General features: G+C 37.0%; 1 protein-coding gene across 1 annotated transcript in view; it reads right to left on the bottom strand.

Annotated features, from left to right (window-relative positions):
• Window positions 1-25,206, bottom strand: part of LOC306865726 (tetratricopeptide repeat protein 28-like) — a 283,922-nt gene that overhangs the window by 17,844 nt on the left and 240,872 nt on the right. Inside the window, exons 9-12 of the mRNA XM_079410488.1 lie at window positions 22,794-22,903; window positions 15,332-15,461; window positions 13,829-14,047; window positions 9,256-9,433 (exon numbers count right to left, since the gene is read on the bottom strand). Of these exons, the coding sequence (XP_079266614.1) occupies window positions 9,256-9,433; window positions 13,829-14,047; window positions 15,332-15,461; window positions 22,794-22,903 (637 nt within the window). The remainder of the gene's footprint in view (window positions 1-9,255; window positions 9,434-13,828; window positions 14,048-15,331; window positions 15,462-22,793; window positions 22,904-25,206) is intronic.

Raw genomic sequence — 25,206 nt, forward strand, 5'->3', positions numbered from 1 at the left:
CCCAAAATATGACTTTATATATTTCACAATATAACAAAATATGTCATAAATATATATTTCACAATATGACCAAATTAAGTCACAATATGACTTAATATCTCAAAATATGACTTAATATATCTCATAATGTTACTATATATCTCACAATGACATACGTTAAAATATAACTTATGAATATAACTTATGTGTATAACTCATATTCCTATGAATATACACTGCCCTCCAAACGTTTGGAAACGCCCTAGAAAAGTGGGGTTTTGAACACTATTGGCATGAATGCTTTTTAATTTGTGATAATTTTGCACTGATAAGGGACAACACAAACTACGAAAACATATTTTATTACATAAACAGTTTATAGACAGAAAAAAAATGAATTTTCGATTCATCAAAAATATCCACCATTAACAGCTATTACAGCTCTGCATATTCTGGGCATCTGAGATGTCAGTTCATTCAAACATTGACTTGATACTGTATATTACACCAAGCCTCCTGAAGGATTGCCCAAAGATGATTCACACTGGTTGGACACTTCTTCCGGACATCACGGTCCAGTTCCTTCCATAGTAGCTCAATTGGGTTGAGGTCGGGTGATTGGGGAGGCCATTCCATGACAGGCATGATGCCAGCTGACTGTTTCCTCTCCAAATAGGATTTGCACAGCTTGGAAGTGTGCTTGTGGTCATTGTCTTGTTGGAAGGTTTAGGAAGGTTGGGGTGTTTCCAAACTTTTGGAGGGCAATGTGTATATCATGACTTCTTATCTCACATTTACAGTATCTCACAGAAGTGAACACACCCCTCACATTTTTTAAAATATTTTATTATATCTTTTCATGTGACAACACTGAAGAAATTACACTTTGCTACAATGTGAAATAAAGTTGCTGTCCCCTCAAAATAACTCAACATACAGGCATTAATGTCTAAACCGCTGGCCACAAAAGTGAGTACACCCCTAAGTGAAAATGTCCAAATTGGGCCCAATGTGTCAATATTTTGTGTGGCCACCATTATTTTCCAGCACTGCCTTAACCCTCTTGGGCATGGAGTTCACCAGAGCTTCACAGGTTGCCACTGGACGACATCACGGAGCTGGTGGATGTTAGAGACCTTGCGCTCCTCCACCTTCCGTTTGAGGATGCCCCATAGATGCTCAATAGGGTTTAGGTCTGGAGACATGCTTGGCCAGTCCATCATCTTTACCCTCAGCTTCTTTAGCAAGGCAGTGGTCGTCTTGGAGGTGTGTTTGGGGTCGTTATCATGTTGGAATACTGCTCTGCGGCCCAGGCTCTGCTTCAGTATGTCACAGTACATGTTGGCATTCATGGTTCCCTCAATGAACTGTAGCTCCCCAGTGCCAGCAGCACTCGTGCAGCCCCAGACCATGACACTACCACCACCATGCTTGTCTGTAGGCAAGACACACTTGTCTTTGTACTCACCTGGTTGCCGCCACACACATTTGACACCATCTGAACCAAATAAGTTTATCTTGGTCTCATCAGACCACAGGACATGATTCCAGTAATCCATGTCCTTAGTCTGCTTGTCTTCAGCAAACTGTTTGCGGGCTTTCTTGTCCATCATCTTTAGAAGAGGCTTCCTTCTGGCACGACAGCCATGCAGACCAGTTTGATGCAGTGTGCGGCGTATGGTCTGAGCACTAACAGGCTGACCCCCCACCCCTTCAACCTCTGCAGGAATGCTGGCAGCACTCATACGTCTATTTCCCAAACGCAACCTCTGGATATGATGCTGAGCAAGTGCACTCAACTTCTTTGGTCGACCATGGCGAGGCCTGTTCTGAGCGGAACCTGTCCTGTTTAACCACTGTATGGTCTTGGCCACTGTGCTGCAACTCAGTTTCAGGGTCTTGGCAATCTTCTTATAGCCTACGCCATCTTTATGTAGACCAACAATTATTTTTTTCAGATCCTCAGAGAGTTCTTTGCCATAAGGTGCCATGTTGAACTTCCAGTGACCAGTATGACAGAGTGAGAGCGATAACACCAAATTTAAAACACCTACTCCCCATTCACACCTGAGACCTTGTAACACTAACGAGTCACATGACACCAGGGAGAGAAAATGGCTAATTGGGTCCAATTTGGACATTTTCACTTAGGGGTGTACTCACTTTTGTGGCCAGTGGTTAAGACATTAATGGCTGTGTGTTGAGTTATTTTGAGGGGACAGCAAATTTACACTGCTACAATGTAAAGTAGTGAGTGTACAGCTTGTATAACAAAGTGTAATTTCTTCAGTGTTGTCACATGAAAAGATATAATAAAATATTTACAAAAATGTGAGGGGTGTACTCACTTCTGTAAGATACTGTATTTCATGTCTCAAAATATGACTATGTACCTCACAATGACTTGAATATCTCAAAATATTACTTCTATCTCATAATATTACTATTTATCTCACAATATGACTTATCTTATTACATTGACTATATATTGAATGCTCTACAGACATCTCAATAGCTCATTAGCGCATGTTTGTTTAAGCCCTTTGCTCTAAGAATGAAATGGAATGTCTGCTAATCGTCTTCCCTAGATTTCTGAACTATTGCAAAATGTCAGAGCACCAACATTCTTCTCATTTTGCATTCTTTATCTCCGCAAACATGTTTCGGCGCGCGTTGCACTCCCTTTCGAGACGGAAGCCGTCCCAAATCCAGTTGAAATGTTAATTTAATTCTTTGTCAGGGTACAACCCTGTAGGATGGGAATAATCTAATTTTCGTGCCAACCAGAAATGAAAAGCACCGGAGGAGCTGGAGAATGAGATCTGCTCTTCATATTTTTGTGCTTAAAGTGACAGACTTCGACCCAGTCGTGGGGCAAACGGTTGCATCTGCGACCTGTCCGTATGTGCTCCTGCACCTGAGCTGTTGTGGATGCAGCCCCGGGTAGATATGTTTGGGAAGCGTGCATTGGAAATGAAGATGGCTCAGATGTGGAGACAGCGCCGTGGGCCATGTGTGGCAGGCAGAGATATGCGAGGATGCTCTGAAAAGAAAACCTTCCTATAGTGAGCAGCTCTCTAACCTGATCGGGTAGGTTAACTAAGGTTGTTCACACTGGGTCTGAGTTTGATTACGCCTCCGGAGGAACACTGTGAGCACAGGCGGAAGCTGTTTACCAGCCGACTAAAATTGAACTCGCTGTCTGCTGCGAATGCATTTGAAAGCTGTTTCTGCTGAGACAAGCAGCAATAAGAATGCATTAGACTATAATATACAAATGATAAATCATCAACAGCAGTTTATTTCCACAAATTAGGCCGAATTGGTTTATGAACCATAACTCAGACCGCAGCTTATATGGCAAGCAAACAAACTCAAATGGACCTGGGAAAGCACTAGACACTGTGGTGTGAAATGCCCTAATTAGTGGTGTTTTGCTATCATTGTTACTACTGCTCATACTGAGGGTTAGTGATATGATCAAACTCTCAAGCATATCCATTGTTAATGTGCAAGTCATCCTGTACCACTTGCTCCACAGACATGAATGATTCCTCAAATCATGTATCTTGTTGAAGAGTGGATAGTGGATAATTACGATTTTCACCTGCTGAATGATGAAACAGGCAAATCAATTCATATTTCACATTATGAATTAATCTCTCATAATGTTACTATATACCTTTCATAATGACAATGTATCCCATAGTGTTACAATATACCTTACATTGTGACTTTGTATATCTCAAAATATGATTTTCATCTGCTTCAGAGTTCCTTTCATAAATTAGGACTTAATACATCTCATAATATTACTATACAGTATATCACATAATATTACTATATATCTCACATGACTTCATATCACATTATGACTTTTTTCTTAAAATGACTTCATATGTCTCAATGTTACAATATCTTATAGTGACTCCTCGTAAAGTACTATGTATATATCATAATATGATTTTATACCTTAAATATATTACTTTGTATTTCAGATTATGACTGTATATTAAAATATGACTATATATCTAATTATATCTGGATCACAAAACCAGTCTTAAGTGGCACGGGTATATTTGTAGCAATAGCCAAGAATACATTGTATGGGTCAAAACTATCGATTTTTCTTTTATAACAAAAATAATTAGGATATTAATTAAAGATCATGTTCCATGAAGATATTTTGTAAATTTCCTACTATAAATATATCAAAACTTAATTTTTTATTAGTAATATGCATTGCCAAGAACTTCATTTGGATTTTAAAGGCGATTTTCTCAGTATTTAGATTATTTTGCACCCTCAGATTCCAGATATTCAAATAGCTGTATCTCGGCCAAATATTGTCCTATCATAACAAATCTCAATTTTAAGAAATTGACCCTTATGACTGGTTTTGTGCTCCAGGGTCACACATATACATACAAACATACATACATACACACACATATATATACATATATATATATATATATATATATATATATATATATATATGGCTTTATATCAACATATGATATATCTCATAATACTATATACATTTTGCAATATGACTTCACATCTCGCATTATGACAATATTTCTGGAGATATTACTATATATCATGCTATTACTAAATATCTTACAATGTGACTTATGAATGACACTACTTCACATTGACTTCAAATATCTCATTATTTCACAATCTTGAAATATGACTTTATATAGCTCATAATATTACCATATATAATTATATATAATTAAGGAATTATTCTGAAAAAAATAAGGATTCAATTCTCTTCCAGTGTGGAAAGGTCTGAAAGAGATCACCAACTACAAGACACCATCCCCCGGCACTGTGGAGAATCAACAACTGGCAGACGGTCTGAATGAGTTCTACTGCAGGTTTGCACCTCTAGCAACACCCCTCTCCCCCACATCTGCAATTCAGATCAGCGAAGACGATGTGTGCCAGGTCTTCCGGAAGCAGAAGAGAAAGAAAGAACCAGGCCCAGATTGTGTTACACCAGTCTGTCTGAAATCCTGTGCTGACCACCTGGCCCCCATCTTCACACAGATCAACATATCACTGGAGCTATGCGAAGTCCCTTCATGTTTCAAACGCTCCACCATCATCCCCATCCCAAAGAAATCCAAAATTTCAGGACTAAATGACTACAGGCCTGTGGCTCTAACATCTGTGGTCATGAAGTCTTTTGAAAAACTGGTGCTGGCCCACCTGAAGGACATTACTGGACCCTTGCTGGATCCTCTTCATGTTGCCTACAGAGCAAACAGGTCTGTGGACCATACAGTCAACATGGGACTGCATTATGTTCTGCAACATCTAGACAGACCAGGGACTTATGTGAGGATCCTGTTTGTGAACTTCAGCTCGGCCTTTAACACTATCATTCCAGACCTCCTCCTGTCCAAACTAACTCAGCTCTCCGTGCCCACCTCCGTCTGTCAGTGGATCAACATCTTCCTGACAGACAGGCAGCAGCTAGTGAAGCTGGGAAAATACACATCCAACACCCGTACGATCAGCACTGGAGCTCCTCAGGGCTGTGTTCTCTCCCCACTGCTCTTCTCCCTGTACACCAACAACTGCACATCTAAAGACCCCTCTGTCAAGCTCCTGAAGTTGTCGGCCTCATTCAGGACGGTGACGAGTCTGCTTATAGACAGTAGGTTAAAGAGCTGGCTGTCTAGTGCAGTCTTAACAACCTGGAGCTCAACACGCTCAAAACAGTGGATATGATCGTGAGCTTCAGGAGAAACCCACCTGCTCTCCCCCCACTCACCATCACGGACAGCATTGTAACGACAGTGGAGTCATTCAGGTTCCTGGGCACCTCCATCTCTCAGGACCTGAAGTGGGACACTCACATTGACTCCATTGTTAAAAAGGCCCAGCAGAGGTTGTACTTCCTTCGCCAGCTGAGGAAGTTCAACCTGCCACAGGAGCTGCTGAAACAGTTCTACTCTGCCATTAATGAATCCGTCCTCTGCACTTCAATAACTGTCTGGTTCAGCTCAGCTACCAAATCTGACCTCAGAAGACTACAGAGGGTAGTTCGGACTGCTGAACAAATCATTGGTACAACCCTCCCCAGTCTCCAAGAACTGTACTCATCCAGAGTGAGAAAAAGGGCAGTCAAAATCACTCTGGACCCCTCACACCCAGCACACTCCCTCTTTGAACTGTTGCCGTCTGGTCGATGCTACAGAGCTCTGAGCACCAGAAAGCCCAGGCAGGAACAGTTTCTTCCCTCAGGCAATCCATTTCATGAACACTTGACAATAATTGTGGAACACACACTATTTTTACCCTTATACACTTATTTATCTAACATGGATACTTTTGTCTACATTTCAAATGCACATAATATACCTGTACATACAACTGTCTATTGTTATATACCTGTACACACATTTGTCAATTTGTATATTGTTATTCCTTATTTACTTGTTCTATTTTTTAATTCTTCTTTTTATTATCTGTGTTTTTTGTTCTGTCACTGTCATTCTGTTGCACTGTGGAAGCTTCTGTCACAAAAAAAAATCCTCGTATGTGTAAACATACCTGGCAATAAAGCTCATTCTGGTTCTGATATATCTCACAATATGACTTCATATATCTTGAAATATGACCATTTCTCTCATAATATTATATATATCTATCTACATAACTATATATCTTCCAATATGACTACATTTTTGTATTAAACCTTATCTCTTAATTAATTTTCTACTCAGAGGTGAAAACAGGCTATCATATCCATTTCATCTAGAGACCAGAATATAACACTTGGGCATGGGCTCATTGGCACCTAGCAACTGTACAGTAAAGTCCTGGCAACCCCCCTTCATGGCGGTGGGTTTTGCATGGGCAAACCCCAGTCACATGAACAATCCGTGCATTAATCACAGAGCTATTCTAATGAATCTCACAAGCGGCACTCCAGTCAACACACACGGATCCGTCTTAACTAAAGGGTTCAAGAGGTCTCGCTAAACGAGCCATAATCGCTCATATTGCAGCCGGTCGCGGGTATCACAATTCCTGTTCGTGCCTATTTCTTTCTGCACAATGAATGGGGTCTTCAAAGGTGGCATATTGCACCCAACCAAGTGGAAAAGATTGCTCGCAGCCCCTCAGTCAAGCGCTAAATTATCCTTTAATGGGCAGGGATGAGCGCAGAGCTCGCTGGGAGAAGCCATCACACCTCTAGTGACTAATGCACTGGCACCGGCGGCTTTCTGTGCACGTACAATAATGGCCTTTGTTTCAGGCTGCTGCTTAATTCACACCAAGAACTTCTGATGTTCTACCATCCTTCTCTCTGCATTCTGCTCCTCCAAACCTGCCAGCATCTTCACCTAATTACATGTCAGAGTGAACTCAACACAAGCAGAGCTTCCTCCATGCAAGAGGTGACTAACTCTTCAGCTGCCACCTGGTTAGCGCCACAGAGCCAGAGATCAGTGCGCTGTGGCCTCCAGCCCCACCGCGGCATATGACAGCATCGCTGAGCACTGAGATATGCTTCCTGCAGAGCATGAACGTGCACATGTGCACACTCCACCCTGCTGCACTTGAGGATATATCCATCAGGATATATTTAGGAGGATGCAGACATTCACACTAACACGAGCACAGCTGCGCTCTGCGGCACTTCTACTGTAATATTTTATTGGGAAAAGCATATTCTTAAATCTCGCCTTTCAACATAGTCGTCCGTATTTTATAAAACCATAAAACAAACAGAAATAGAGAGATTCAACAATATGCTGCTTAGTTCATTTACTTTTATATTTTACAAAACTAAGAAGATCAAAGGGAGTAACATTATTTTGTTCAATGTTTTGCGAACATATATTTTCAAAGTTTAAACATTACAAAAATGATCTCATAATATCTATCATAACAAACAGAATACTATTTTTTAATATTTTTTAATAATGAGCAACCACTTAGCAACACCCTAACAAACAGTGCACCCTTGGGAAAGGGAAGGGAAAGGGAAGTGGTGTGTGGCCAAGTATGGTGACCCATACTCGGAATTTGTGCTCTGCATTTAACCCATCCAAGTGTTCACACAGTAGTGAACATACACCTGGAGCAGTGGGCAGCCAATGCTGTGGCACCCAGGGAGCAGTTGGGAGTTCGGTGCCTTGCTCAAGGGTCTCACCGTGGTATTGAAGGTGGAGAGAGTGTTGGTTATTCACTCCCCCACCTACAATCCCTGCTGGACCCGAGACTCGAACCCACGACCTTCGGGTTACAAGTCCGACACTATCCATTAGGCCACGACTGCCCCTAAGAACACCATAGCAACCACCTAGCAATGCTCTAACATCCAGTACATGCTTGAAATCATCTAGAAACACCCTAACAAACACTAGGAACACCATAGCAACCACCTATCAATGCTCTAACATTCAGTACACCCTTGAAATGACCTAGCAACACTAGCAATACCATAACAAACATTAAGAACACCATAGCAACCACCTAGCAATGCTCTAACATCCAATACATGCTTGAAATTACCTAGCAACACCCTAACAAACACTAGGAACACCATAGCAACCACCTATCAATGCTCTAACATTCAGTGCACCCTTGAAATTACCTAGCAACACCCTAACAAACATTAGGAACACCTTAGCAACACTCTAACATCCAGTACACCCTAGAACCCACCTAGCACCACTGTAAAATTATTACACCCTATCAAACATCCAGACCTCTTAGCAATGCCAAAACAAAGCTAGCAACACCCATTGATGCTTAAACATCCAGAAAACCCTAGCATTCACCTGGCAACACCCTATCATCCAGTACACCATAGCAACCACCTAGCGAGGGCCTAACAAACATCTAGTACACCCTAGCAACCACCTAGCAACACCCTAATATCCAGTACACCCTAGCAACAACCTAGCAAAGCTCAGAACACCATAGCAACCACTTAACAATAACGTAACAAAAAATATGCCCTAGCAAGCACCTAGCAACACCCTAACATCCAGTAAAGCTTAACGACAACCTAGCAAAGCCCAGAACACCTTAGCAACAACCTAACAATGCTCTAGATTACATCACCAGATTACATAAATTGAGAAACTCATTTTAAACCGTAAATACAGTCAGAAATGATTTAAATATATTTAATAAATGAATGGAATATGACGTGGAACATAAAAGGTGAACGGACAACAGAATTTAGCTGTGGTGTGTGTGTGTGATCATGTTGTATGGAGGCTGTATGATTGAAGCATTCACCTGCTGTAATATGAGTCCACACCCAGAGCTTCCCGTGCATTACTGATGTGCTGCTCCAGAGACGAGCCTCCACAGCCACCACCCGCAGGCACAGACCCGCCACCACCCTCCTGGAAGTCTGACGTACCGCCATCCGACGCACCCTCGCCCAGATACACCTCATGAAACTTCAGGATACCTGTGAGATGGAGAGCAGAGCTAAAGCTGATTTGCACAGAGATGATATCAATGGTGATTAATGTTGAATATTGCTGCTGGTGATGTTTTATAAAAGCAGTGCACTATAAGAGCTTTCTGATTTCACAAATGGTAAAGTAGTTCAATCTTAAAACGATCAAACTTAAAGGTCAGATGTAAAAGACGATCATCCAGCAGAGTTCAGACCGGACCGAATGCTCTCAAACTCCTGAGAGCATCAGTGTTTCAGACATAACGCGCGTGCTTTGCGTAATAATGGAGTTAGAATAACGCATAGAGCCACACAAGAGTCACAAGCAAGGTCAGCGCTCTCCTGCGAGAGGCTGAAATCTAGTTAGGTGAATATTGTAAATGAGCAAAAGCACTCCCCGTTTTCAGACATATTTCTATTTGATTGCATGAGCTTGTCTTTCTGTTACAGACGCCAATGCTGGAATAAATAAATGAGCTTCAAGTCCAGAGAGATGAAGATGTGTGCAGTCGTGTGTGCATGTCCAAGGTATCTTAGTATACTAAAACTAAGATGAAAATGGTTGATTTCAAAATATTTTCAAAACTGACATGAGTCAGACAAGTTTATGAAAAAAAAAAAAAAAATCTGAAACTAAAAGTATGTTGCATAAATATACAAAAACACACAATAAATAGATAATAAATATAAATAAACAAACAAACAAATAAATAAAATAAAATCAGAATTGTTGGCTTAATATTTAGCTTAAATATAACTATGAAAATGAAAAATAAACAAAAACTACACCCATACAAACATATAAAATGTGAAAATGTTAAATTTTTAAAAGAAAAAAAAAAAAAAATCACACACACACAATTTTAGCTATATTGTTATATATTTAAAACAAAATAAAATTTTAAAATTTTAAATTTAAATAATATAAAGCTTTATGAGGTAAAAACTGTATATATGACAAATTAAAATACCGCTTTAAAAAACATAAAATGTAAAAATGTTAAATGTACATAAATACATAAACCTTAAAGAAAAAATACATCACAAATATAAAAATATATTTAAAATATAAAAACTGAATATAACAATCTTATTAAATATATGTCCATAAAAATTCTAAACATTGTTAAAACTGAACTGAAATTTAAATATGTATTAACATAATACAGCATTAAAATAAAAACTGCAAAACGGTAACACCCTTAGTGTGTGTGGTTGTGAGGGGTGGGATTATGGAGGCAGGTGGTACTGCCGCTTTGCGTTAATTCACAGCTTTTTACCAGCTTCACCAAACAGCAGGCGGCACAATGAAGCCTCTGGGAACAGAAGGTGTGAGGAATACAACAGCGACAAACACACCGATCAACTGAGCATGTGCATGTGTGTGTGTGTGCGTGTGTCCCTGCCAACTCCAGATTTGATCAAATAATTGTTTCTGTTGTAGGATGTGGTTCAACCAAACTTATGGTGTGTTTGGGTGTATAACAGATGCCTTTTGAGTAAATGGCTTAAATGACATCATTTTTTGATAGCTTTTAAAACAGTATATATTTTTTTTAATTAACTTTTAAAATAAGATTTTTTATTTTTTAAATGTAAAAAAAAAATCATACTCATCTAGTTTAGCTTGAGATGGTTTAATGCAATTTATTAACACTTCTAGATGCACTTTGTCAAATGAAATGCATAAAATGGTACAGAAACGTACCTTTACAGCATGAGAAAGGCATCAGTTTCGCAGATCACTGTGTATCTTATTGATCTGAGCGGCGGTGTTGGTCTGTGTTCAAACAGACAGACCGTGTCTGAGCGTGTCTCCGGATCGGGCTCTGATGAACTGTTCAGATGTGTGCGGTGTCTGTCTGACACCTCCATCACACACACATCACCGCCTCCACACACACTACACACTACTGCACTCTTAGTCTTTAATCTGTGTTTAGGATCCTACGATTTCAATGGAAAACATGAAAAGAATCATAGAATCCAGTCATAAAAATGGAATTTACTCTATGATGCAGAATGCCACGGAATTTGGCAAATTTTGGATAAATAAATCAGAAGTAGGCCTGTACACTTGATCAAATCATAATGAGGTCAAGTTTCATAAAAAAAAAAATAATAATAATAATAATTATATATATATATATATATATATATATATATATATATATATATATATATATATATACTGTCTATTAAATATACAAACTAAAAGAGCAGACACAGAATTTCTGAAAAATAAAACATTTCATAGAGCCCTATTATTGTAAAAAAAAAATATATATATACATATATATATATATACATATATATATATATATATATATATATATATATATATATAATTTTTTTTGTTCTGAATTCTCAATTTGTTTCTTCATTTTTCAATGACATTTTAATAATCATAAAGCATATCTAATTAATTAAAATTATAAAACTTACATGATTTAATAATTTATTTAAAAATGCTCAAAAACCATGTCTATTCAGTTTAATTCATAATTTTTTTTACAATATAATATATATTTATATATATATATATATATATATATATATATATATATATATATATATAAATATATATTATATTGTAAAAAAATTTATGAATTAAACTGAATAGACATGGTTTTTGAGCATTTTTAAATAAATTATTAAATCATGTAAGTTTTATAATTTTAATTAATTAGATATGCTTTATGATTATTAAAATGTCATTGAAAAATGAAGAAACAAATTGAGAATTCAGAACAAAAAAAATTATATATATATATATATATATATATATATATATATATATATATACATACATACATACATACACTCACCTAAAGGATTATTAGGAACACCATACTAATACTGTGTTTGACCCCCTTTCGCCTTCAGAACTGCTTTAATTCTACGTGGCATTGATTCAACAAGATGCTGAAAGCATTCTTTAGAAATGTTGGCCCATATTGATAGGATAGCATCTTGCAGTTGATGGAGATTTGTGGGATGCACATCCAGGGCACGAAGCTCCCGTTCCACCACATCCCAAAGATGCTCTATTGGGTTGAGATCTGGTGACTGTGGGGGCCATTTTAGTACAGTGAACTCATTGTCATGTTCAAGAAACCAATTTGAAATGATTCGAGCTTTGTGACATGGTGCATTATCCTGCTGGAAGTAGCCATCAGAGGATGGGTACATGGTGGTCATAAAGGGATGGACATGGTCAGAAACAATGCTCAGGTAGGCCGTGGCATTTAAACGATGCCCAATTGGCACTAAGGGGCCTAAAGTGTGCCAAGAAAACATCCCCCACACCATTACACCACCACCACCAGCCTGCACAGTGGTAACAAGGCATGATGGATCCATGTTCTCATTCTGTTTACGCCAAATTCTGACTCTACCATCTGAATGTCTCAACAGAAATCGAGACTCATCAGACCAGGCAACATTTTTCCAGTCTTCACCCGTCCAATTTTGGTGAGCTCGTGCAAATTGTAGCCTCTTTTTCCTATTTGTAGTCGAGATGAGTGGTACCCGGTGGGGTCTTCTGCTGTTGTAGCCCATCCGCCTCAAGGTTGTGCGTGTTGTGGCTTCACAAATGCTTTGCTGCATACCTCGGTTGTAACGAGTGGTTATTTCAGTCAAAGTTGCTCTTCTATCAGCTTGAATCAGTCGGCCCATTCTCCTCTGACCTCTAGCATCAACAAGGCATTTTCGCCCACAGGACTGCCGAATACTGGATGTTTTTCCCTTTTCACACCATTCTTTGTAAACCCTAGAAATGGTTGTGCGTGAAAATCCCAGTAACTGAGCAGATTGTGAAATACTCAGACCGGCCCGTCTGGCACCAACAACCATGCCACGCTCAAAATTGCTTAAATCACCTTTCTTTCCCATTCTGACATTCAGTTTGGAGTTCAGGAGATTGTCTTGACCAGGACCACACCCCTAAATGCATTGAAGCAGCTGCCATGTGATTGGTTGATTAGATAATTGCATTAATGAGAAATTGAATAGGTGTTCCTAATAATCCTTTAGGTGAGTGTATATACATATATATATATTTTTTTTAAGGGCTCTATATCATCTTTATTTTTTCCCATATATACAGTATATATATATACACAGGACTGCCGCATACTGTGTATGTGTATATATACACATATATATATATATACACCTTTTTAATAAATTGTTGTTAAACTGTTTAAGAAATGCCTTTTGTTTACTAAAATTTAACTGGAAAAAAGACAAAAATTAAAACATAATTCCAGAAAAAATAAAACTGATTTCATAGGACCAAAAAACTTTACTTTTTTCAAACATTTTTAAATAAATTGTAGTTAAATTATGTAAGTTTTATCATTTTAATTAATTGTGAGGTTTGACCCTTTGTGAGTGTCTTACCGGAGCCGGGGGCCAGGAGCCAGCTGTACAGGTATCCTGCCGCCAGAGAGAAGTAGAGCACCAGTGCCCGCTGCCCGTTCACAGTGTCCAGGATGTGCTCCACGGTCACGGGCGTGTAGGGGTCAGAGTCCTGCTGGCCCGTCTGTCTCTCCACCAGCAGGTCAGCAAAGGCCCGAGTGCGTCCGCGCTCCGCCACGGCCAGAGCTTCATCATGGTGACCTGAGCAGAGGTCAGAGGTCAGAGGTCAGCGCTGGTCTTCGTAAACCCACAAACACATCCAAGCACTTCTAACTTCATTTCCAGAGATCTTTAAGCTTTTATACATATGCAATGAACTGCAGACCACAGAAAGCAATGATTTCTACCACAGGTCACCATAATGGCCAAAATAAACCTTATCTGCTCAACTGGGAGAGCGTTACTTCATTTTGATCTGTTCATCACATAAAGCTATCGTATAACTTCAGAAAACTAGCAAAGGAGCTACTTTTATTGTGTTTTTATGATGCTTTTTGAATCGTGACAGTCTGTGTATACATTAATTACATGAAAAAGGGGAAAACCCAGATCAATATATACAATACCATTCAAAAGTTTGTGTTAGTAAGAGTTTTTCAGTAGGAAATGAATCCTTTTTTCAGAAAGGACACATTAAAATGCTTAAACTTGACAGAAAAGCCTTTATAATGTTATAAAAGATTTATATTTCAAACAAATGTGGTTCTTTTAATAATTTTTCTGTTTTATCTAAAAATGTATCAGTTTCCACAAAAATATGGAACAGCACAACTGCTTTTTTTATATATATATTTATAATAATAACTATTTCTTGAGCAGCAAATCAGTATATTAGAATGATTTCTGAAGGATCATGTGACACTGAAGCCTGGAGTAATGATGCTGAAAAAATTCAGCTGCGCATCACAGGAATAAATTACATTTTAAAATGCATTCAAATAGCTCATTTGAATTATAAAAAAGTTTCACAATACATTTTCAAAGCATTAAATCTCACCGACCACAAACATTTGAATGGTAGTGCATGTCATCTCCATTTATTGATTTATTGGCAAGCACAGATCAAAAACTCCTTTTTTAATGAGTTTTTTTATTTATTTATTTTATTTTATTTATCAAAAATTCCTCAAAAAACATCAACTTGCTTCAGAAGCAACATTGCATCATATATTTTTCACATTTCCACAAGCCAGGGTAGTATAAACAAAATACACTAATAAATAAATATATCCTGTTTCAAAGATTAGATTTTAATTAAGATTTACTTCATTAAGAAGTCACATTTTGCAGTGTAGCCACATAACAAGCAGTTTAACGTCCACTCAGCTGGTCATTAGGGCAAAACAAACCCCTGCAGAGCAACACACACTTTACTTTACTGTAAGGACTGGACATTAATCCTTACATTCACAGATAAGCTGTTCTGTGCTCCGGATGCATAATGTATAATATAAACAGGAAGAAATAGGAGGAGAATATTTATACCGAGGCTGACAAGGACCCTCTGGAGAGCCTGGTACGAGGAGGTCTGCAGGTCGAACAGGGAGAGCTTGTAGTCGGTGCTGTGCTGCGCTTCATGACGAATGGTCTCGAACAGAGCCGACGCACGGTACAGCTGTGAGACAAAAACAAGATTTTGTGCATTACTCACATGTGTTAATAATAAAGCACTGACCTGCCCTGACACAGAAACACTGGCATGTGTGTTATCACGCTACACAGAAACATGATGCCTAATGAGAGCAGTGTGTTTGGATGCAGGGCTCAGACGCAGACATCGGAGGGCAGCAGACCTCCACACCTAAAGCACACCAGCTTCTTTCTAAGCTTATTTTCTTGTTGCCTTTAATCAAATCACAGCAAGCCGAGATGAAACGCTTATCTGTCACACGAGCCTTTGAGCAACATAAAACCAATCTAAGCACTTGAACGTCTCCACAGTTGTGTTTGCAGTGGAAATAAATGAAATCTGAATCACAGAGACTGGAAGTCGCAGTGTTTTCGCCGGCCGGTCTGGTTCTCGTTTAGCGATCGAAAGTGCGAGTTTGTGTGTGGTATGACTGATGTGGTGTTTCTGGCTAATGATAAGCTCTCGTTCACAGCGGCGGAGGGAAAGACAGCAGGGACAAAACCAGCGTGCTGCGTTGAAGCAGTGATGCTATAACTTGAGGTTTTTCAGTAGAGTAACAGAAATGCTTTCAATGTAGCTTTTCTAGCAGCAAATACTGTAGTTATGAGCTACAAAATGCATTTTAGTCAGTTGATTCACTAGCATGGTTCATGTACAGTAAATACAGATTCACTGTTTAAACAATTCACTGATGAAATAAACGATTACATAATAAAATAAATGATAAACAAATATATGATATACTAATCAAATAAAGTAAATATGTGACCCTGGACCACAAAACCAGTCTTAAGTCGCTGGGGTTTATTTGTAGCAATAGCCAAAAATACAAAATGATTGAGTTTTCTTTTATGCCAAAAATCATTAGGGTATTAAGTAAAGATCATGTTCCATAAAGATATTTTGTAAATTTCCTACTGTAAATATATCAAAACTTCATTTTTGATTAGTAATATGCATTGCTAAGAACTTCATTTGAACAACTTTAAAGGGGATTTTCTCAATATTTTGATTTTTTTTGCACCCTCAGATTCCAGATTTTCAAATAGTTGTATCTCAGCCAAATATTGCCCGATCCTAACAATCAATCACTTATTTATTCAGCTTTCAGATGATATATAAATCTCAATTTCGAAAAATGGACCCTTATCTACTGTCACATATATGATTCACTAATCAAATAAATGATTCAGTAAATTAAATATGATTTACAGATCAAATACATGATCCGATGATTAAATAAATTATTCACTAATCAAAATAAACAATAAATAAACTAAATATATGATTCACTAATCAAATAAATGAAATGTGATTTAATATATTTCAGATCAAATACATGATTAAATAATTCACTGATCAAATAAATTATTCACTGATTAAATAAATGACTTATTAAAATTCACATATCAAATAAATACTTTACAGATCAAATATATGATTTAATGATTAAATAAATGATTTACTGGACAAACAATGTCAACAATCAACAATGTCTTCTTTTTTTTATCTAAATATTTAGTAAATGCTTTTTGTCCCTGTGTTTTCAGCTGCATTATTGTGTTTTCTAGATTTTTAAGTTGTTTAAAGTGAATGCAGTCACTGGAATTTAGATGTCGCTATTAACACTATTAACTGCAGAATGAAACCACATCAGCTAATATTTATACATTAATCAAGATATCATCTCATTAATTAGCTCAATGTAGTTCTAGCAAGCAATTTTAACTTTGTTTTCCCATAAAATATGTAAATATTCCTAAAGCAAGACTAATTAACATCACAAGCAAACATATAGGCTTGCATAACTTGTTTTAATAAAATTTATCTACAATTTTTTTTTTTTTCTTACCCCACTGGAAAAAATTAGGTTCTTGTTTTACGCACAAATCGATCTAAATTTAGTAAGGTTAAATTTAATTACACTTAAAACAAGGAAAACACATTTACGAAAGGGAAATATTAATATTAATACCTTATGCAAAGTGCTCCAAGCAAACGTGTCTTGTTTAAAGAATATTTAGATATTTTTTACTGCTAAACTAGTCAAAAATACTGTTGAATGTGTTTTAAAAGGGCAGCTGGACTGTAGGTGTCAAGCCAACCTGCTTCATATGAGGAGTAGCGTGTAGTCTAGCCTGATGTTGCATGTGTGAGTATTTATGCGTTTTCGAGATGTGTGTTTGTGTGTCCGAGCACGTGTGTGTGTGTGTTTGTGGCGTGGAATGCAGCGTTTCTCAGGGGTTCGGCTGCAGAGAGCCCTTCATCAGCATACAGCACGGCCAGCCTGCAATCAATTAAGAACGGAATGCATCAGCGCACGCACACACACACACACACTCCATCTGCAGTGCTCCAGAACTGTCTATACATCTCACACACACACCAAACTGAGTCACCAGGGAGGAAGGCCATGAAAAGCTACTATTGCTACACTCACAAAACACACGCCGTACTATCAGCTGACTCGTGTTTCTTTTCATTTTCTCCACTCTACGGCCTGAAACACTTTGCAAACACAAATGCACTTTCACAAGAGTGTGTACATACTTAAAGCTTTAGTATGTCATTTGGAAGATAAAGGAATAGTTTGACCAAAAATTAGCATTTTCTGACACCCTCACGCCCATAGATGATGTAGATGAGTTTGTTTCTTCATCAGATTTGGAGAAATATCACCATTGGATCCTCTGCAGTGAATGGGTGCCGTCAGAATGAGAGAGTCCAAACAGCTGATAAAAAACATCGCAATAATCCGGACCACTCCAGTCCATCAATTAATGTCTTGTGAAGACAAAAGCAGCATGTTTGCAAAACAAACCCATGATTAAGATATTTTTAGCTTCAAACCATCGCTTCCAGCTAAAATACAAGTCCTTCATCCATAATATTAATTTCTCCAGTGAAAGTCATCTTGCCGGAACCAAGAGAGAAATATGCACAGATCAAGCACCGTTTACAAGCGAAAATAGTCCAAAACAGCTCTAAACAAAAATGTTGATGTGAGAGGACAACATGAGGTGGACATTTTTTTTATCAACGGAAGAAGCTATTTTATGGATTATGGACTCATATTTTACCAGAAGCAACAGTTTAAAGTTAAAAACGCCTTGATGAATTTGTTTCTTCCAAACACGCAGCTTTTGTCTTCACAAGACATTAACTGATGGACTGGAGTGGTTGGATTACTTGTGATGTTTTTATCAGCTGTTTGGACTCTCATTCTGACGGCACCCATTCACTGCAGAGGATCCATTGGTGATATTTCTCCAAATCTGATGACGAAACAAACTCATCTACATCTTGGATGACCTGAGGAATGCAGAGACAACACAGTAAGCACTGAAAATACTTTAACAACCATTTAAAACACCCTAGCACTGTGGCATTGACTTCTGCATTGGCAAACATCACTCATATTTTTACGCTTTTCCAGTTACTGAGCCAAGAGAAAGAATTTAAAACAGTTTTTGGTGGTGCAAGAGAAAAATGTCACAACAGTGATGTTTTCTTGTGAGATAGTGTTGTGCACAAACGTCTGGACGTCTTAACAAAAGCGGCACCCAACTGAACGTCTCTGATACGATCGTGTAGCACATGGCGTGTCTGTTTGATTGACAGCTGCCGCCAGAGGCGTGTGAGACTCCAGTCTGACGGTTTCTCGCTCTTTCAGACTAAACTAAAGCACGTCCCTCCCCAATGGCACAGCTGCCTAATTGACAAGACTGGCTGTACGATGATCTAAACACATTATCCTCTAATCTTCCGTCTCCCTGTAGACGTTTGGCACATATGTGATCAACATCCTTCTCCGCACCAGAGACCCGCACGTCGCCGTACCCGAGACGTGAAAATCGCTCTGCAATTTACAGAGGGAGAAGAACAATCTAGAGCCTTCCTCCCCAGACGGCCATGATGAAATGTGAGCAGACGATTACAGAGACGACCACAATCACTGTCACCGTCTGAGATGACGACGACCTCCAGTAATCATAAAAGAAATCAAATAAAATCTGTCACTTTGAGCTCAAAAAATAATCTTAGAGGTTCAATACACCTCAGGCTGGTTTTATGTTATTGATTGAAAAGTTTAGTCCACAAAGCAATCCTAAAATATTTCAGGAAAACAAACAGCGATGTCTAATTCAGATCAGAAATACACTTTTTATTACTGCTCGATGTTTACAGGCAGAAATTCTTTTCCTGTGGGGTTTTTTTATATGACCATGTATTTTCCATCAAATAACATTATATATTAGTTTCACATGTAGCAACACTCACCTATGAGGCATCAAAAACAGATTTATGAGCTTTTAAAGAGTTCAATCTTTTCAGTAATCTACCACTGTCCTTTTAAATTAGTGCTAGGCAATTAAAATATTAAAAAAGACTAGAATAAATAAACAGCCAACACTGACCGATATTTACAAGTGTTCAAAAGTTTGGGGTCGGTACGATTTTTTAATGTTGTTGAAAAAAAATCTCTTCTGCTCACCAAGGCTGCATTTATTTGATCAAAAATACAGTAAAAACAGTAATATTGTGAAATATTATTACAATTTAGAATAATGGCTTTCTATGTGAATATAAATGTAATTTATTTCTGTGATGATGAATTTTCAGCATCATTACTCCAGTCTTCAGAGTCACATGATCCTTCAGAAATCTTGCTGCTCAAGAAACATTTATTATTATTATCAATGTTGATAACAGTTGTGCTGCTTCATATTTTTGTGGAAACCGTGATATAATTTATTTTTCAGGATTCTTTGATGAATTGATGAAAGTTCAAAAGAGCAGCATGTATTTGAAATAAAAACCTTTTGAAACAATACGTCTTTAATGTCACATTTGATCAATTTAATGCATCTTTGCTGAATAAAAGCATTGATTTATTTAAAAAAAGAAAAAAATCTTACTGATCACAGTGGTTTTAAAAAATAGTGTATATAAAGACCAGCTCATTTGGATTTTCAAACCTCTCCCGTCCAACTCTCACAAAAAAAAAAAAATCTCATCCCGTCCCAATCCCAGGGGAAAATCCCGTGTTGTTGTTTTTTTGGCCGAAATCTGTCAGGTACAGTAAAAATATAGCACAGATCACAGCGTGCCCACCTTGAATAGAACCCCAAAATGTAGTTTTTTTGTTATATTGAACTGAAAGCCAGCTTTGCACAGTGTGCATTGCACACATTAAATTTAATATAAATCATCCATGCGTTTTATATTTGAATTTTTCATTTCATTTTTTCATTTGAAAGTAGACATTTCTCTCTATAGATATATTTTTCAAAGACGGAGTGTCAAAGTTTCTAGCTCAAGTTCACAGAGACCTAAAGCACATCCTGTTTGCTTTAAAGCGAAATGTTTCGTTGTTATTCTGAGTGCACACTAATAAACATAGAGACTTTACAGATTCGAAAGATGTATTAGAGCACGTGAGCTCACCGGCGCCTGTCCTGCAGCGAGCGCACTATTCAGCTTCCATCCTCCACACTTCAATAGCACACATTTCTCTAGGTTAACAACATATTGAGCGGCCATGTAAAGTTAGGGTTAGGGTTAGGGTTAGGGTTAGGCATCTGAAAGTTGCTACATACATCTTTCAGATGAAAAGCCATATTTGAGGTCGATGAATGATAGATGAGCGTTCGGATGTCCTGCCCGAGTGTATTACCAGTTACCACATAGACCAGCCGTTAACAATCTGTCCGTCACGGACTGCGTCATTCACTTAACACACCAAAGCAAACAGAGACAGGGCAACTACAATTGAGTTCAGAATTAAAATATACAGTTTATTTATATAAAAGGTATATTTGTGTATAAAGTTGGGTATCATTGCTATTCCTGGTCCCTCCCACTCCCGCTGACATTTTTTCCTGTCCCGTCCCAATCACGTGATTCGTAGCGATTTTGTTTCCCATCCCGCGGGATTCCTGAAAAATTATCAACCTCTACAGCTCATACATATCACGCATCCCTAGAATATTATTAAATGCTAGATGACTACATTTAATATTCAAACAGACATTTAAATAAACTCTCTAGGGTATTTCTGATGCTGTCAGGTTAATTTCTGTTTTCCTAACGATTTAGTTCAACCATTTAGCAATAATTCATGAATCACTCGACTGTAAAAATGCAATTCAAGTGGAGAGTAAACACTGCGGTGCTTTCAAAACAAAGCTGTGTTTGTTGGAGCGCTTCAACATGTTCTGACTCAATCCATCCTGCTTTTAAGGCGAGACTGTTTGAGAAACAATCCCTGTCTTTACAGGTCATTTTGATGCTGCTAGTTTCAAGAGATCCCACCCTGCAGCTTTGAGTGACTCTTTCAATACATTTTGCTAATATGATTCCTGCTCCGAAACACCAGCGTTAATTAGAGATACTATTACAGTTTTTACTAGTATTTAGAATTAGTTTTTATATCTTCTCTTTCTGTTTTAGTTCAAGTTTTGGGAATTTTGTTGTGTGTTTGTCATTTTTATTACTTTAGTTTATTTTTTAAATATGTCTAATTTTTTTTAAACATTTTTATTTCAGTTTTAGTTATTTTTGTACATCAATCTAAACTAAATTAAAATGAAAAATATTTATCTGCTAACTAACTGAAATTAAATAGTAATAATAAAATTGAAATTAATATTATTAATACTAATTATTAAATTAATACAATTGATTTTGTTAAAACTATTTTAAATATTATAATAATATAATATATAACATCAGTTATTTTAGTAGATTCATTTAAACTCAAATGAGAACTATTCATCTGAAATTTTAAACGTTACAATAAAAATATAATAAAAAAAAATATTTTATTTCACTTAAAAGTTTATTTCATTAAAGTTTTTTTATGCTTTTAGTTGTAGATTTAGTTAACTTTAATATTCCTGCTCAAAGCTACATCCAAATCCTCAGCGGTGCGGAGCGGAGCAGCGATTCCTCAAACAAACCAAGTGTTTGCTGATGACGAGGGTCTGGTTTGGGCTGACAGGCCTGAATCAATTAGGGCCTAAATGCAGAGGGTGTGTGTTTGTGCAGCTCGACCCCCTGAACATCAGATTCGGCCTCTTTGTTTGCCTCACAGAATGATGAAGTCACGAGTGAAGAGTCCGACGGTGATGACAAGTCTGCAAACATCCAAAACACACACACACACACACACACACATCCGCCTACAGACACATCATTAGAAGAAGCAGAGACAGTGGAGCACTGTCAAGAAGAGCGTTCATGAGCATCGTGTGCATCTGTGCGGAGACTGCAGGAAATTGGCTGTGTGTGTGTGTGTGTGTGAGCGGACGATACCTGGTGCTGGGATTCCTCCAGATTGCCGCTGGCCCACAGCGAGAGCCCCAGACGGTGTCGGATCTTGGCCTCGTCCTCCCGACGGCCCAGCTGCTCCGCGAGACGCAGACCTGAGTCACAAAACACACAGATTAATAGATAAATGCATTCCAGGAAGAGTTTTCAATCAATACTTCACATGAAAATGATCTACTCCACTTGTTTTAATAAATCAAAATCTGAGTTTTATAGCTTTTAGTTTATGTTTCTTCACTTTCAGGCATTTCATGCTTAATTTAATGTCCATTTCTTTGTAATTATTCGTGAAATTTACAAGCAATTTCTCAGTGAACTTTTTTTGTTGCAATGTGCACTGTTCATATACTATCATATTGTTTATTATTATTTTGAAGCTTTTTATCTATTCAGTTCAGTTTTTATTTCATTTGAAAGTTTTAGAAATTTGATTGTATGCTTTTGTCATTGTTATTATTATTATTTTTATCTGTAATTTTTTTTTGTATATTTTTATATATTATTTATTACTATTTTGAATCTTTTATATAAAAAGTTCATTTTTTATTTCATTTTCAAGTTCATTTTTTTGTTTAGCTTTAATTTATTTTTGTTTTGTTTTTTAACTTTAGAGATTTCAGTTCTTCGGTTTAAGCTTGTTTTATTTAAATTAGCTGACGGAAACATTTCTAATTTCTATTTTTCAGTTTTTACATAATTTCATTTAAAAGTTTTAGTATTAGTTTTAGTTCATTTAAACAACATTGATATGACAAGAATTGTCATTAAAATGCCATTGAAGTATTTGATAAAACAAACATACTGTGTTTTGTTTACAAAATAAGCTTGAATATATATGAACACAAATGACATTTGAAATTTTCAGAGAATAACAACTTAAATTTTTGTCTCTTTTTTCTTTTGGTCTCTTTTAGTGAAAACACATGTTAATTTTATTCTACTAAATACTGTTCAAAACTTTGGGGTCATTTTTTGAAAGCAATGAATACTTTTATTCATTGAGGATGCATTAAATTGTTCAAAAGTGACAGTACAGACTTTTATAATGTTACAAATTTTTTCAAATAAATGCTGTTCTTTTGAACTTACTATTCATCAAAGACTCCTGAAAAATGAATCATGGTTTCCACAAAAATATTAAGCCGAACATTTGTTTTAAATGGGAATAAATTACATCTTAAATATATTACATTCTCTGATTTCTTCTCTTTTCTCTGGAAGAAAGAAAATCACATAGGTTTGCCTGAACTATTCCTTTAATAAAAGCATAATCAAACAGAAGTGGTTGAAAGCAGCTCTAGTATGTCTTGTATTTAAATTCATATTTGCAGCTCTCTGAAATTAATCATCCTAAAATAACAGGCTTCGAAACATTCCCTTGTCTTTTCCTCCTCCTTTCTCTTCATTCTCTCTGTTTTCATGTTTTTCATCATCAATCTTTGACACGGTTGTCGGGACGTGCTGGTATTTAGGTCTCATCAGGCACTGATCTAAAGAAAAGCCTCAGAAATGATTTTTCTCATTCAACACAGACCTTAATCACCGTTTCAATCCCGCTTTGATTCCTCCGTCTCAGTGAAGTTCAAACTCAAAACAAAAGAAACGTACAGTAAAACACACCATCTACACTACGGTACATCAGTCTGAATTATACATGCATACATATGAAAGCATGTCTCTAATTGGTAAACAGTGATATTTTACACTAGTACGACCTTAATCTTTGAAAACAGCGCTCTTGTTATTTCTGACAGGAAGTAGTATGTAGTATGCACACTGTTTGGCATTCAGATAATGAAATAATCAAAGGTCAAGTCAAGCATACTGCATTCTTTGGCTGTACATACACAGAAGATTTGCATACTGTGTGCAGAATACATACTACATACTACAGCAACAGTAGGAGCGGTAAGTTATTCGAAATGTAATTTGTGTGAAATACTGTATCCCACAGTGTGATAAATGGACGGCAATATCAACTGGGACTTTTATCATTTCTTTTTTTGGCTCATTATTTCATTAGACTGCCAAAAGTTGCATTTGACTGATTAACAATATGAAATAACTTTATATCGGAGATGATTGTTGCATGCTATATACTATGTTTCACATACTAGGGTTCACTCTTGAAACTCAAGCTACAAACTTCTGTGCAAATTATTTGTAAAGCCAAAGTGTCACAATGAATTGAATGCAACAACCATTTAATAAAGGTTTAACAAATAAAAATGTGTATAGCAAAAGATTTAAAAAAAACAACAAAAAAAAACATCTAAATATATCAATGAAGTAAACAGACATCTAAAATAAGAAATATGCATAAACACATAAACAGATATGCAAAATAATATATATATAAAAAATATGTATACATAAATAAAATGTAAAAAAAAAAAAA

The sequence above is a fragment of the Barbus barbus genome, assembly GCF_936440315.1.
Source record: "Barbus barbus genome assembly, chromosome: 47".
Taxonomy (NCBI): Eukaryota; Metazoa; Chordata; class Actinopteri; order Cypriniformes; family Cyprinidae; genus Barbus; species Barbus barbus.